Here is a 14,812-nt window from a genome sequence, read left to right as displayed (position 1 = left end):
GCCCGCGCAAAGCAAAAAAGAAAAAAGAACAAAAAAAACACTTGTTTCCCAGAGCAAGAAAGGGAGCGTATTCGAGGCCCCAAATCATACGTCCAAAGCTCTAGCCTCCTGGCAATCAGTCTAGCTCAATGATCTCTGGCTCCGGTATCGACGGCCGTGTCTTGGCCCGTTTGGCTGGCGGCTGCCCGTTTTCTGCATCATCTTCCTCGTCGTCATCAGCCTCCTCTTCCTTGGCTTTCCACGTTCCGTCAGCCCTAACATAAATGGTCTTCGTATTAAGTTTGCCCTCAGCCTCGAGGCTCTTGCGAACGTCTTCCATAAACTTATCAACTCGAAGACTATACGGGCGAGCATCCCCGTCGCAAAGAGGGCACTTCCACTTGTCAACCAAAGAAGGCTCAGGTCTCCCTTCGATGCCGCGATTGCAGACGCGGCATGCATCGCCAGCCCCGTGCGCGGTACACCTGGGCTTGGCCGGTCGGGTTTGTAGCCAGTTGATCAGATCAAAGCACTCCATGTGCGTGCAGCTAACACCGCGTGCTGGAATCTGGAATATCGTGGCGCTAAAAGGGTCGGCCAAATCAATGCTGAGATCGCTATCAACCACAACCAGCTCATCGTCCCCATCAGAAGACACTGGTTCCAGGCGGCTCTGGATAACTTGCTTTGTCGTGTCCGCCGAGATTGTGCCCTGGCTCAAAACCATATTGACAATGCTGTCATGACTCAGCGTCTCAACCACCTCAACAGCCATAAAGTACATCATGTTTGGCTTTTGAGCCGCGGGCATGGGGCTGATGCTGACAGATATTGAATTTGTGCCAGCCAGTATGTATGGAGTGAGTTCCACAGGCAGGTGCTGCCCATTATGCTGCTTTCGACGGACCGCAACGACATTGTCATTGACCATGATAGCAATATGTTCAGGCCAGTAGGATTGCGCTACTGCCCAGACAGATTCTGAGATGGTTGCCGGTTCGGCCGGGTTGACTGGGGACTCGCAGAGACGAAGACGGTATCGAAGAGACCCCTCAAAGTACTCCGAGACTGGAACACAGTCGCCAACCAAATTGCTCATTGGGCAGAGCTTGTTGCAGTGCTCGTCGGGCACCACAAAGGCGAGGCGGTGCACGCAGTTCTTGGCTGGTGTTGCGATCGGACCTAGAGCAAGCTCTTTGATGGACTGATAAAACCTCACTGGTTTTGACTGGTCTCCCGCACTGGGTAACTCTCGTGGCACTCTTCTCGGACTCCGAAGTTGGACTTGGTGAAGTGCGATTCCCACAGCCTTTGGTTCCCAAGGTGTATGAGGTATACGATCTAGCGGAATCGACACGTTGGGTGGTCGGAAAAGGTTGCCTATGAGCCGTCCTGCTGCGTCACGAGTGGGCCTAGAGCTAGCCGAAGGAGGCCTCGTTGGTTGCGTACTCGGGGCTCCCTGAGTGATTCCCAACCCTCTTGGGCTCGCATGCGAAATAGAAACGACACTTTGAGGCGAAGACTGCTGCTGCATTACTGGTGTCCGCACAGCCGCTCCACGTGACGGCCCCTGCTGTATTCCTTGGGGCCGCGGAGAGGAGTGATGGTGGTGGTGATGGAGTTGAATTCTAGGGGGGGCCACGTTCGTAGCTTGCAGCTGCGTCATAGCCTGGGTTTGGCCCTGGGCAGTATCCAGTTGCCGAGACCTGGCACGCCTTTGTTCCGCATCGCGAGCTTGCTGGAGGAGCTGATAACCTAGATTATGGGGTTGAGCCTGATAATGTGCGGGATCATGAAACACCCCAGGCGGATGAAGTGAGGGGGCTCTAGGGGTGACAGCCTGTGTAGGCGATGTCAGGCCTGGCATAGACATTGATAGCCCCCCTGGAGGTGCTCGGAGAACTGGAGATATCTGCCCTGGAGTATGTGCCACATGTGGCAACTGCATGCTGGGGTAGTGAGGCGAGCCTGTTGGGGTCAGGGGCTGGTTCGTCAGGGGTTGACTGAGCAGCCTCAACTGTGACGGTACTGGTCCGGCGCGTTGGTTAAAGGAATTTGGCATCCCGGCCATATTTTCAGCCGTTGGGGATGGAAACACGTCAAACCCTTGAGTTGGAGAATTTTGTATCGGTGTTGGCGCATTGGCTTGTGCTGGGGAGAAGTTGGTAGACATCCTAGTAAGATTGCCGATTGCGGTTTGCTGCTGTGCTATGGCGGCTGCTACGGCGTAGTCCTGTTGCTGTTGAAGGTGAGCTTGCTGGTGTTGATGCGGCTGTTGCTGATGGTGCTGTTGTTGAGGGGGCTGCTGAGGGTGCTGCTGCTGCTGAGGGTGCTGCTGCCGCTGAGGGTGTTGCTGCTGCTGATGTGCTACTCGCCGTTTTTGATGTTGTTGCTGCCGTTGTTGTTGCTGCCGTTGTTGTTGCTGCTGCTGTTGACTTTGACTGACCAAGATCTTGTATCGCGATATTAGCGAGTGTTGGAACACCCTTTGCTCCTGTTCGGACATCTGTGTTTGGTCGTTCTGAGAATCTTGTCGGAATAGCGCAGTCATCTGATCGGCGATGAGCCCGTCTGGGACACCAGTATGTCTCCTAGTGACGGTGAAGAAAATAGTCTCTAGAATCGGAGACCGAAGTTTGAGCTGATAGCGCAGTTCGTCTGCCAAGATAGGATAGCCTCGACCTGAGTGAGGTCGCATGGCAGGAACCAAAATCCTATTCCACTGTTCGTGGAGATTGTTTAGGAATCTGGAAATGTCCCCAGTGTGGTTGCGGTAGGCTTCAGTATGCCAAAGTCCAGAGGCACTACTAGCTGGAAAGTTTGCGAAGAAGAAAATCGTGTCCTGGCCCATATTTTCGTTCTTCCGAAGGACATTTTGTACAATGCCGAGTGCGCTGTCCGTCACGTCAGGAGGAAGACCAAGGAGGTCCTGTGCGGCTTTTGTGTCAAGCGTCCATAAACAAAGGATTTGGTGAAGGACTATGTAGAAGTAATCAGACTTCTCAATGGCGTCTTTGAGAAGCCGTACTCTGGGTGCCGTGGTGCCATCTTCTGGAAGTTTGGCCATGCCGCCGCGATCGGATATGTAGCTGTCGAGGTTCTTGGCCATGACGACTTGAAGGAAGCTATCTAGCGAGTCCCGGCTAGTTCCTGCGGGCTGTACTGCATGGGAATAGGCATCTTGCCTTTCGCCAGGAGGCTGTGGCGTGTGGTGACCAGCAATAAGCGGACTTGGAACCGCTGGCGGTCTAGGATTCTGGCCGGATGATGGTCGAGATGATATATTGAGCGTAGGGCTAGGCGCGGCTTGAGAGCCGGGAACCAGAGGGAGTGACACCGAGAACGAGTTTGGTGGGTTTCCAGGAAGCGCAACTGAGGGTGTCAACAGCGCTGGATGCTCACTGGATTCGACGAGGGAGAATCTTGAGGTGGTATGAAGATTTGTTGATAAAGGAGTCGGATTGCTCAGATCTGGAACAGCTCTTCCAGGGCCAGCTCCCGAGAAATTTTGCGCAAACACATTTGCTGGTGTTTCCTGGGCGCGGGCCTCGCCAGTCCAAGCCGTTGTTGCGTTTGAGTTGTTGGCTGCAAAATCAAGCCCGAGCTCTGGACTTTGAAGGCAAGTCTCCCGGGTTTGATGCGAGGTCTGGTTTGAGGTGACTGTGGGCGGACTAGGTTGGTCAGTTGGTGCCGGAGAGGGAAGAGCGGCTGCGCAATCACTGTCGAAGGAAAACGTTAGAGACGGTTGTGGCGTTGTGGGCGAGGGGAAAGACTGCGGGATTCCAGAAGATGAAATAGGGTAGGGGGAGTACGTTATGAGTTGGTTGGATTCAAGCGCAGCCGTCGACTTGTCTTGTAGGTTTTTATTCGGTCGAAGTCGGAAAGCAGACGGCACGACAGTTCCTAGCACAGAGGGGGGATTCGAAGCGTTTGTCGAGGACTCTTCCCGGGGCGCTTGGGTTGGGACTATCGGGACACCATAAACACCCTGGCGATTTCTTGACGTCGGTCCCTTATTCGTATGGGGGCCGCGAGATGCTGGTTCATTTTGCGAGGTCATCCATGCTGGACGACGATTTCCCAGCAGAAAGTTGACAGTTTCATTCGAGCGGGCGACCTGCGCTCCTGAGAGGGGCCCTCCAGCTATATCTTGCTGGGCCCTGTGAGGTGACATTTTGTTTTTGGGCGGTCGTTTACGGGGTTTGCGGCGGGAGCGCGGCGGGAGCGAAGGGGAATCTTGAGCGAGACTGGAGTCGGCCATTCTGATTAACGAGGCTGTGGTTTGTCAAGAGAAAGGAAAAGTAAAAGTGTGCGCGTACCATGAGGCCGAAGTCTCAGCTAGCTCTGAAGTGACAGGTCGCCAGCCAACAAAAGTCAGAGTCGAAGTCGGAAGCAGGTTCTGCGTCGATACCTAGGGGAAAGAGCGACCGTCTCAAGTGGAAGGGTGGTGGTTGAACCAAGAGGGAGAGTGCGGTTCGACCCCTCTTGCCTCCAGGACTCTTGCACTTTGAGGTCTCGTCCCGTTTCGGCGAACAGCAATATTCGACACAACGGCAGACGCGACGGCGCAGGTCTCGGGAAGGCGCGCCTCATATATCTCGTAGGGCGAAGTTCATCGGCGGGTTTCGTCGTGACCGAGGTCAAGGTAGGGCGAGTGAGTAGATATGTATAGCAAAGCAACGAGCTCGACTAGGTGTGTCGCAGACGTCCGGCGTGGCGTATTGTTTTCTCCGGTATGCGGCCGAGGAGACCCCCGTCAAGTGGTGGCTGTGGACAGCGACGCGCTGCTGGGAAGACAATCGGTGAAACTCGAGGGTGTATTCAAACAAGGTAGCAGTGTAAAAGAGATCTACTTCAGTTGGGTTGGTCTTTCCACAACTGAAGTGACGATCCGACATTCGGGACGGGAAAAACCTCGGCGACGGTGGTGAAAGTTCCGGTTGGGACAAATTGGATGGGAGAAAGTCGATTCTTGCAGGGGACGTGCACCAAAGTTTGGGGGTAACGGCCAGAATTAATGAATAGGACCGCCCAAATGGATGCTGGAAGATTGGAGTAAATGGAAGAGCCCACTGGAACACTTTGGGATAGGACGACGGGGGAGATGTTTGCCAATTGCCAGGCTAAGGCCGGAGCCGAGATGGTAGTGACCGGGGGTGGCCCTGACGATTGGTGAGGTGGAGATGCGTTAGTCTGAATTCGGCTTGGTACTTGGCTAGTCGCCATTCGACACGATACCCGTCTCGTTCTAGATCGACTTGCGATGGCTTGGATGGCACCGATGACAAGTGCTGAGTGGAGCCACAATCGAGGCATTCATTCATCATAATTGTTCGTTGCGCACCTTGAGAAGTTGAGCACAGTGTCCCCTTCCGCAACGCTTGCGCAAGATATCATGAACTTATGAGACCATTTCGTGCATACCTAGTGTATGTTTGTGCGCACGTACTCCAGGCATGGGCATATCAACACCAGCAGGGAGAGAGGCAATTCATGGAGGCCCACCTACACTCTTTTCTTCACAATGCGGTTTCCCAGCAAACATCCAAAGTTTGAATGTTAACTTAGCTCAGGACTTCCCGGTAGGTGATGGAGTTAGATGATGTGTTAAAGTCATAGAAACCAGATGAAGATGGATCCGGCGACAGAGTCCCCTTGCTTTCGAAAACAAAGAGTAACCCTACAATGGCCCCTGGTTCGTCTTTCAAGGATTCAATGGAATATACGCAGTAAATCGAGAGCTAGCTATATATAGAAAGTTCACATCCACGTGCAAATAGGTCACCTGTATTTGAAAAGCGTCCGGGTATATGAAAGTTTCTGTTTGTGCTCTGCAAAACCTCCCTTCACACACTCAGAGATAGGTAAGGTAGGTATGCAACTTGACACCGGACCTCATGGCACACACCCCTTGCTTCCACATCGTTGATGTCTTGTCTCTCACCGTTGACAGTGGCTCAGGGCACTGGGGCGATGGGTATGACAAGAAGCGGCAGTTCTTTGTCTGCTTTGTCACTGTTGCTTCTTCCTGTTTTCCAGAACACAACTCTGTGTAACCAGTCTCATCACAGCTATCGGGATTTCTGAGGTATATAAGCCACCGATGCCTGTGTGTGACGTTGTGATCATTCTCCTCATCAGCCGAGGGGTATCGATGTATCCAGCCTCGGGCTCCAGAGCCCTATCAAGAGGCTGCGCCATGTTAGAAGTCGATACTGGCAGGACAAACTTCCTGGCCTGTATCCAAACCATTCCCTCACATACGGTCAAGCTCGTACTTACTTGATCAAACAGAAATAGCCAAAAGCAGGGCAAGGAATTCAAAAGGCGATTCCAGAACGGACACCTAGAACATCTGAGGAAGTGTCGTTCTTCTGTACGCTTGTATCTGATGGCGGCCAGGCCGGGGGACTGCACCGCATGCTTAGTGTACGGATACTTGTCAACTTGTGGAAGCAACTCCGATGGTCCATCTCGCTAGCTTCGATTATCGAATTGCTTATTCTGGGGGATTGAGAGCTGCAGGTCTGCTATGCAGATGGATTATGTAATGCAGAATCTTTCGTCCTCTTTTGTCGAACTTTGATTCCCCAAGTTCATTCAGTATGGATGGAAAGAGATGGGAAATAGTTGGCACGTGAGTCTGCGCGCCGCCCCAGCCTGCCCTGGCTTGTCAATTTTCCCAGTTGGCCGTGATTCGAGGTGGACGCGCCCGAATGTTAAAAAGCAAGCAGATTAACTGCATTGGCGAAGCGGGCATCACCTTGCCACTCCCACGACGACCGACACAGACAGCCATCGTGATTGGGCGTGTCGTGAACACAGGTAAACTGACCTGTGGCCCCCCCGGTTACCTGACCTGACCAAGGAAAAGGGACGTGACCTGAGCGCTCTTTTGATTGGTCCGTGAAGAAAAAGTGGGTCCAGCTGACCTAATTCTAAACTAATCTTAAACTAGTTCGGAACTAATTTAGAATTAGTTTAGAATTAATTTTAAATTATAATTTAAATATAATAAAATATACTTATTCTAATATAAAAAAATATTTTTATAAATATATTATACTTATTAAAGTACTTAGTAATTAATTTAAATAGAAGAATTTAAGTTTTTAATTTTTAAAATTATATTTTAAATAGTTTTGAAGTTTATTTAGAATTAGTTTAAAATTAGTTTAGAATTAGTTTAGAATTAGTTTAGAATTAGTTTAGAATTAGTTTAGAATTAGTTTAGAATTAGTTTAGAATTAGTTTAGAATTAGTTTAGAATTAGTTTAGAAATAATTCTAAATTAATTTCTTATTAGTTTTAATATTTAATAATAGTTTTATATTTTAATTTTAGTTTTTATAATATTATTTTTCCTTAAAATACTAAGAAATATATATTTATAAATAATTTAATTAAAAATAAAGTTTTAATATTAACAATTATTTATATTATACTAATTAAGTATAAAACTAATTTAGAATCGATTTTGAATCGATTCCGGATTACTTCTAGATCACCCACGGAGTGGCACGGGCTATACTCACGTGAAGATGTGGGGCGGTCAGCTAACACCCCCCCCCCCCCCCCCACCCCCTTTTCCCCCGGCGTGGCCATCGGGGTTTCCCGGGGCCCCGGCCCCCCCTTGCTGTCCCGGGGGGGGGGGGGGGGGGGCGGCCCACCCCCCCCCCCCCCCCCCCCCACGGGTGTTTTTCTCTGTTTCCGGGGGGGTTGGGGGGGGCGGGTTTGCCCGGGGGCCCGGGGCCCCCTTTTTGGGGGGGGGGGGGGGGGGGGGGGGGACCAGCCGCTGCACACTCGCTGCAAGATACCCCTCCCGGCCCCCTCCCACTCCCAATCGTCTTGCTGGTGTCCACGAGGAAACGGGGAACGGCAATGCCCTGGTTCCGCTGGGCCTCGTGGCGCGTGTAAAGTCTGGTCTTTTGACGCATGGCGAAATGGCGAAACTTGGTGACGGGCACCGGACGGACCGCCGGTGTGTTGTTCCTTCGGGGTGGATACCAAAAGATAGGGATGCGTGATGACGGCCGTGACTGTCCGTTCGGTTGGCTACGCAATGGGTGAGCTTGGAGCCAAGCATGTCCTAGCGACGGAAGAAACGGGGAACTCGTCAGCATGGCACGGCGACGGGCTATACTGGTCAACGGTAGGTCGTATGACGGTGTTACGGGCTGCCTTTGCACATCGTAAAGGTGTTGGATGTGTTGTGTTGTGGATTGTGGAGGTATGAGAGGCGACGAAAGGGCAAGGAAGCCAAAATGAGCCGGAAGCCGAAACAAAACAAGACCCGTCCGCTTTCCCGCAGGTGGAATCTCATAGTAAATTCTGATGATGTGACCGAGACAGGAATTCGGGATGGTGTCAGATCGTGAAGAACGTCTTCTTCGTGTCAGTGACTTCATTCGCCATCTGCTACTCGCAACAGTGAACTCTAACCACGTTTCCCACGGGTCCGGATGGTCAGGTAGTAAAGATTGCAGTGTGTATGATGCGTGTCCTTCTGCATCGCAAGTTCCAATATCGCGTCTTTTAAGGGACCTGCCCTACTGGGGTAGATCTAGCAGGTCCCGTCTGGTTGAGGTGAGATTTGCCGTTATGGTAAGAGCGGATAGGTGGGAAGGAGGGAGGGAGGGAGGCCCCGGCCTGGGCCTGCCTTTCCATTCCAGCTCTTTGCCTTCCAGATTGATCACTCGCAGCATTCGCATCATTCGCGCCGTTCAGCGGCATCTTTTGCCTCCCGTCAAGTTTAATCCGCACTTTACTTTTTGGTTTAGCTTCTCTAATGTTAGGAAGGCACTCACTGCAATTTGAAGAGAGATCAATCGGGAGTCCTTCTGTGCCTCCACATAGATACTTTGGCTTAAAGGCGCCTCTTCCTGGCCTTTGTGTGTTTCGTTGAAGACCGAGAAGCGGTTCTTTATTCTATCTTGCCCGTCCCTTTCAAACTGCGCCTCATCAGGCAAATTTATCGGGCCCTTCTCTAGTCTCAGCAAATACCTACTACTTTACCTGTGGATGCAAAACTATTATTGTATAACCAGACTCTTTGCTCCTGCTTGACTTTAAGATTGTACCACCTTAGCTCCACCGTCACCATCCGTCATCCATTGCTTTTCGTGTTGTTTCTCGGTGTAGAGAACAGCAGCAGCAGCACCGGGTCCCAAATCCATTCCCTCCCGGCCGGATCCAACGAGTACGCAATCGCCTTTGGCGCGCTCTGAACCTTGGTCTGATCATCATCTTCAAGGTGCCGCACCTTGCCTTGAGCACAGAAAGCCACGGCGACTTCAACCAACAGGAACAGGAACGGGTTCACGGACGCTGCTGTCCCTTGCATTGGGCGTCCCGCATCGTCAGCTTCGCTTTCGTCACACGGTCCCCGTATCAGCAAGCCCCCTTCCTTATTTGGGCCTTTTTCCATTCCTTCCTACTACTTGACCTCACCTTATTGTCAGGTTTCCTAGGACACAGGTCTCACGGCTTCAGCTCCAGCCAGTAATCGTCTACTGTCGCCTTAGGTTTCACCTCACCTCACCTCACTCATCCGGGCACTCATCCCATCCATCAGTTGCACCTCGACCAGACCACCACCATCTCGCGGCCCCTTCCTTCCGTCCCAACTCGAAACCCAAGCTTGCGACCCTTTCCTGCCACCTTCTAGTTCCGTGCACTTCACGGCTCACCTTTGCTTCTTCTTTTTTCTTCTTCTTGTTATCCATCCCTGCGGATCGCACATGCTCGACTCTGCCTCAGAAAGGAACAACACCAAGACAGGTCTTTCTCTGCCTCGTATCGCATATTTGCTCTACCGACGACAACGACAATTCGACGTCAATTGGATTAGACATTAGACTTTCGGCCTTCACGGTACGGACTTCTCCTCCCCTCCCCCTTACAACCACATCAAACACCCGTCAGCAACTTACCACCAGCCCACGACTGCCCAGTCGGCCTCACATTGACCAAACCCACCAAACTAACCTCGAGGTCTGCATCTCATTAGGTAGCTTCTCGGGCCAGACCACAAGCCAGCTACTGCAAAGAGGTCTGCGCATACCTTACGCAGCGCAGCGCAGGTGCAGGTGCAGCGGCACAGCGGTACAGCGGACGGCAGAAGGCTTCCATTTGGGATCGCCTCACCACCATCAACTCCAGCTTCGTCTGACCCGTCCTACTCCATCATCCGTCCACTAAAGTCCCCAGCGTCGTCTATGCGCCCTACCTCTACGTCGCAATGACCCAATAGCGGCCCTTTACGCCAATTCTGTGTCCCCCAATCACATCCCACAACACTGCCTTGAGCAACTCCAACCTCGCACCTCAGCTTCCATTGCTTCCCCCGAGCTAGCAACGACCCTTTTTCAACAACTCGCCACTTTTTTTCTTACGCTGTCGGCAGTCAGCTCTTCAGCCCGACGAGACCAGTAACCACACCGAGTGGCCGGCCCAGCAGAGTCCGACACGAGAACGACTAGGAGACCTCATACTCGTGGGAAAGAAACGCCAACCACCAACCTTTTGCCCTCGACATATTGACAAGAAAACAACCTTTTTGGGGGCCATCGTCAACACAGCCAACTTTTGCTCCTTCCTGTCTTTCCACCCCGGTCCGCAATCATCTCCCATTCACCACCCTCGCCCTTCTCTCCTCCAATCCGACTTCTCCTCACCATCTTATCCGCCCACCACGGTCACCACCTAATACCTACCTGGTCCCAGCTGCCGAACAACTGACAATCCCTGGCTACTGCCACTCTTTTTTTCGCTTCGCCAGCAGCACGTCTCCACCCCCCTTGTCGTCGTCGCACCCAAGTCAAGTCCAGCCCAGACCAGGCTGCCCAGCCAGCGAACTCATCTCCTATGTATTGATCCCGTTACAACTCATTCTCTTCAGCAAACGCCATCCGCATTTGTCGCGGCGCCTGGCATCGTCGACATCATGGCTCTCCAGAAGCCAGAAGTTGGCGATACCCTCTTGGTCATACGTAAGTTCATATTCCACTCATCCGCTAACAACGCCTGAGCCCACTCGCCCGCCTTGTCCCGCTCCTCGTCACTCGTATTCGCTCGCGTCATGCAGCATCTTCGTCTCCCCGCCCTTGACAGCCCCGGGCCGGGTCTCTCCGCTGTGGAATTCCATCTGACGTCTTTCTCTTCTTGCAGATGACTTTATTGCTCGCAGCTCTGACGAATTGAGCCTAACCAAGGGCGACCGAGTTGAGTTAATAGAACGAGATGACGAGTTTGGAGATGGATGGTTTCTGGGCAAGCACCTCGTCAACGGAAACAGCGGCCTGTTTCCCGAAGGTTCGTCTACATGGCACCCAACCTATGCAAACAACAAGAAGCTCATCATCCATGGTTCAGTCTATACCAGGCCAGCTCCGAAGACAGCACCCGCGAACAACTTCTCGAAACCACTAGCAACGCTGCCCGAAGTGGTGAACGAATCCAAACAAACAAACCCTCCCGACCCGACCGACGACAAGATTACCACCCCCGCCGCTCCACCCACTCCCACGCCACCACCCGAGTCTCCGGCCCCCGTTACTCTACCTCTCAACAACATCAAGCAGGAAACCGCTCCAATCGAGAGTGTGCCGCCAGCCGTGAGTGCGCCGCCCTCCGCGGCCCTCGGCCGTATCAACACGAATCAGGATCATGTACTCAGCGAAACCCTCAACGTTATCGACGAGCATATTACCGATTTGCGCTCTACGCCTAGCAACGGCGCAATGCGTGCCCCTCCCACCGACTCTGGTAGCGAATACAGTGCTCAGCTCGATCATCGAATGTCCTACATCCATGGCGAAGAAACGGACGAAGAAGAGGAGGGCATGCATAGTCGATCCGAGGTGGAGGCATGGACACCGGACCAAGTTGCCGAGTATCTATTCACAGTCGGCGTTGAGAAATCGCACTGCGAAGTATTCCGCGACCAAGAGATTACCGGTGAAGTCTTGCTGGGTATGGACCAGAGTTCCCTCTTCATCAAGGCATTCGAACTGGGTTCTGTTGGTAGGAGACTCAAGACGTGGCAGAAAATCAAGTCTCTGCAAGACGAGTGTAACAACCTAGGTATTACGACGAGAAGGACGACACAGACATACGGCAGTGACGTGGGTTCGGAAGATGCCAAGCGGTCTAGAAGCCGCGCCGACACCCTGACCAGCTCAATGCCCAGGATGACACCAGTTGACGACAGAGCCATGTCATTTTCAAGCAAGCGCCTTTCCTTTTCGCAAACGCCGAAGTTGGATACAGCATCAATTGTGTCGCCAGTCTCCCCGATTGTCGACAGTCCCACCCGTCCATCTCACATGAAACGACCTTCGGCTGCGTCCGTCAGAGATTTGCACCACTCTCGCAGGCACTCGTCGTCCACCGACTTCCGTTTGACGGGACAACCTATGGCCAGCACCGTGACACCGAAGCTGGCCACGAGTGGAACGTTTCCCCAGACCGATGGCGCTCATAAGAAGCAACCATCATTTGACAGGAACTGGACCCTTGGCAGCGCCTCAAGCCGACCACTTTCTTCTACCGGGCTTCAAGACGTCATGCAACAGTCTGGTCTACACGCTCCCGAGTCCGCCATCGATACCGACCGCGGGTACTTTAGCGGTACTGAAGTCGATGGCCGACGCCGCAACGTGCTTAGGAAGCGCGATAGCACCGCCAGCCACGGCCGAAAGAACAGTTACGCTGAGGAGCAACGGGTGCGTAGTGCTACCGCTATTTCGAGGCACTCAAGATTCGGAAGCGTCGACTCGAACCGTGACAGCGTGGCCTCCCCTGCCGCGCAAAAATACTACGGCATGCAGTCCACCGCCCACAGAAGAACTGCCTCAACAAGCACCACTCAGTCTGCGCGGCCCGTGCCTCCCGTCAAGGACGTTGGAGCACCCAGCGTCACGAAACTTGAAGGTAAGACTCGTGCCTCTCCGGTGCCCGAGTCTCCTGCGGCCCGCCAGGGTATTCACGCTGAGTGGCTTTCCGCTGTTGTGAAGCCCTCGATGAAGGTGGCCGGCTTGCGCGCAATTTCGGATTCAGTCTCGAGCGATCGCAACAAGGTGGCTTCGCCAATCGACCCATCTCTGAAGGACTCGCCTTTACCCTCGCCCGCTAGAACTGGATCGAGTACTCCCTCTGCGGGGCCCAGCTTCGAGCTCGATTCCCCTGATACCGCAAAGAGCCCTAGCACTGCCACCACCGTAGCGAGCAAGGGCAGCAGGAAGAAGGGCAAGAAGGAGACGAGTGCTTACCAACGAGGACTATTGAAGATCAGCCCCGCTGAAGCCGTCAAAGATGCCGACTACAGCGGGTGGATGAGAAAGAAGAGCTCCAACCTCATGACAACATGGAAGCCTCGATTGTTTGTGCTCAAGGGACGCCGACTTTCATACTACTACTCGGAGAATGACGATCAAGAAAAGGGACTCATTGATATCTCTTTCCACCGTGTTCTTCCAGCCGACAATGAACAGCTGACCGGACTCCACGCCAAGCTCACTGGCGCAGGTGCTACCACCGGGCACGACGCCAATGCCTCTGGAGAAAAGGGAGATGATACCATGTTCATCTTTAAGCTTGTTCCACCACGCGCAGGCCTGTCCCGCGCCGTGAACTTCACCAAACCGACTGTTCACTACTTTGCAGTCCCCAATCTCAAGTCAGGAAGACTGTGGATGGCAGCCCTCATGAAGGCTACCATTGACCGAGATGATACCCAGGCGATAACAACGACGTATCAACAAAAGACCATTTCCCTCGCCAAGGCAAGACAGCAGCGACACCGCCCTCCTGCGTTGATGAACCTCGAAGAAGCTCAAGAAGACGAGAGAAGACGAGCACTTGAGGCGAAGAAGAACGCAGACTCCCTCGGAATCACCTTTGGAGAGACCGACAGCGGGGTATCCGGCATGGAGAAGCCAAACTTTCCCAAGGTGGAGAGTGCTGACCCTCGGAAGTTGGCTTTTGAATCGGAGAACAATGGCACGGCCGGAGCACCGCCACAGAGTGCTTAGAGGTGGAACCCTTTTGAGCGTGTTTGCGGCACTTAATCAGTTCCCCTTCCTTCCTTCCTTTCTTGTACGATGGGACCTTTCTATATATACCTTTGTCATGTATGAGGGACACGAATTCCGCATAGGGGCGGCGTATCTGGGATTGCTTGAGGAGAGCCAGAAGATCCAGCAAGGAAGGGCGATGGACCTGGACATACGAGCGAATAATTTTCACAAGAGTGATTCCCTTTGTTTCCTTTTTCACTTTTTTTACTCTCTTTCTTCCTATGGCTGTCGAGTCGCTCTGTCGAGTCGCTCTGTAGAGAGGGCATAGACTCTGTTGGCAGCACAGCATCCGATGCTGTACATACACAGGAGAAGAAGGAGGTCCTTTAACGCGCACTAGAGGCTACGTTGATGAATGGAGTCGGCACAATGGCCTTTGTCTCCCGACAGGGGCTGATATGCCATGGATAGGGGGATGATACCTAATTAAAACAATTTTCTGAACTTCTGATGCCTCTATTTTTATGTGTGCGTGTCGACAGGATTCTCTCTGGCGATATAGGTGGAAGAGAGAGCGATTTGTTGCCGCAGGCTGCTTACATTGACATCGGACCAGGAGATGAAGTATCTGGCATCTCAAGATTGTCAAAAGAGCAAGGACGGGCAGGTGGGTGTAAGCAGCCTCATGAACAGGGGAAGCAAGGACGCGAGGACCTGGCAGAAGGAAGAGCTCGCCGAAGGGAAGGAAGCAAAGCCAGGTATTTTGAGTGGACGGTCTTTGGGTATCGGTCTCATGATGTATGGAAAGGGGAGGT

At 52.7% G+C, this 14,812-nt stretch overlaps 4 protein-coding genes across 4 annotated transcripts; 1 reads left to right on the top strand and 3 right to left on the bottom strand.

The window, feature by feature from the left end:
- Positions 1 to 115: 115 nt before the first annotated feature.
- On the bottom strand, positions 116 to 5,205 carry CLUP02_10210 (MIZ/SP-RING zinc finger; the record flags this gene model as incomplete). Its single annotated transcript, XM_049289186.1, has 5 exons — positions 116 to 4,254; positions 4,349 to 4,410; positions 4,478 to 4,668; positions 4,731 to 4,847; positions 4,876 to 5,205. The coding sequence occupies 5 exons, from the start codon at positions 5,203 to 5,205 to the stop codon at positions 116 to 118; spliced, it is 4,839 nt and encodes a 1,612-aa protein (XP_049146331.1).
- A 2,330-nt stretch (positions 5,206 to 7,535) lies between these two features.
- CLUP02_10209 (uncharacterized protein) lies at positions 7,536 to 8,387 on the bottom strand (the record flags this gene model as incomplete). The annotated part of the gene is made up of 1 exon (XM_049289185.1): positions 7,536 to 8,387. The coding sequence occupies one exon, from the start codon at positions 8,385 to 8,387 to the stop codon at positions 7,536 to 7,538; it is 852 nt and encodes a 283-aa protein (XP_049146330.1).
- Positions 8,388 to 9,085: 698 nt separating this feature from the next.
- CLUP02_10208 (uncharacterized protein) lies at positions 9,086 to 9,322 on the bottom strand (the record flags this gene model as incomplete). Its single annotated transcript, XM_049289184.1, has 1 exon — positions 9,086 to 9,322. One exon carries the CDS (start codon positions 9,320 to 9,322, stop codon positions 9,086 to 9,088), a length of 237 nt encoding a protein of 78 aa, XP_049146329.1.
- A 397-nt stretch (positions 9,323 to 9,719) lies between these two features.
- On the top strand, positions 9,720 to 14,012 carry CLUP02_10207 (SAM domain-containing protein; the record flags this gene model as incomplete). Its single annotated transcript, XM_049289183.1, has 4 exons — positions 9,720 to 9,759; positions 9,989 to 10,083; positions 10,763 to 10,970; positions 11,149 to 14,012. The coding sequence occupies 4 exons, from the start codon at positions 9,720 to 9,722 to the stop codon at positions 14,010 to 14,012; spliced, it is 3,207 nt and encodes a 1,068-aa protein (XP_049146328.1).
- Between the last annotated feature and the right edge of the window lie 800 nt (positions 14,013 to 14,812).

Source organism: Colletotrichum lupini, chromosome 5, assembly GCF_023278565.1.
Source record: "Colletotrichum lupini chromosome 5, complete sequence".
Lineage (NCBI taxonomy): Eukaryota > Fungi > Ascomycota > Sordariomycetes > Glomerellales > Glomerellaceae > Colletotrichum > Colletotrichum lupini.
This window is presented reverse-complemented; position numbering and strand designations above follow the sequence as displayed.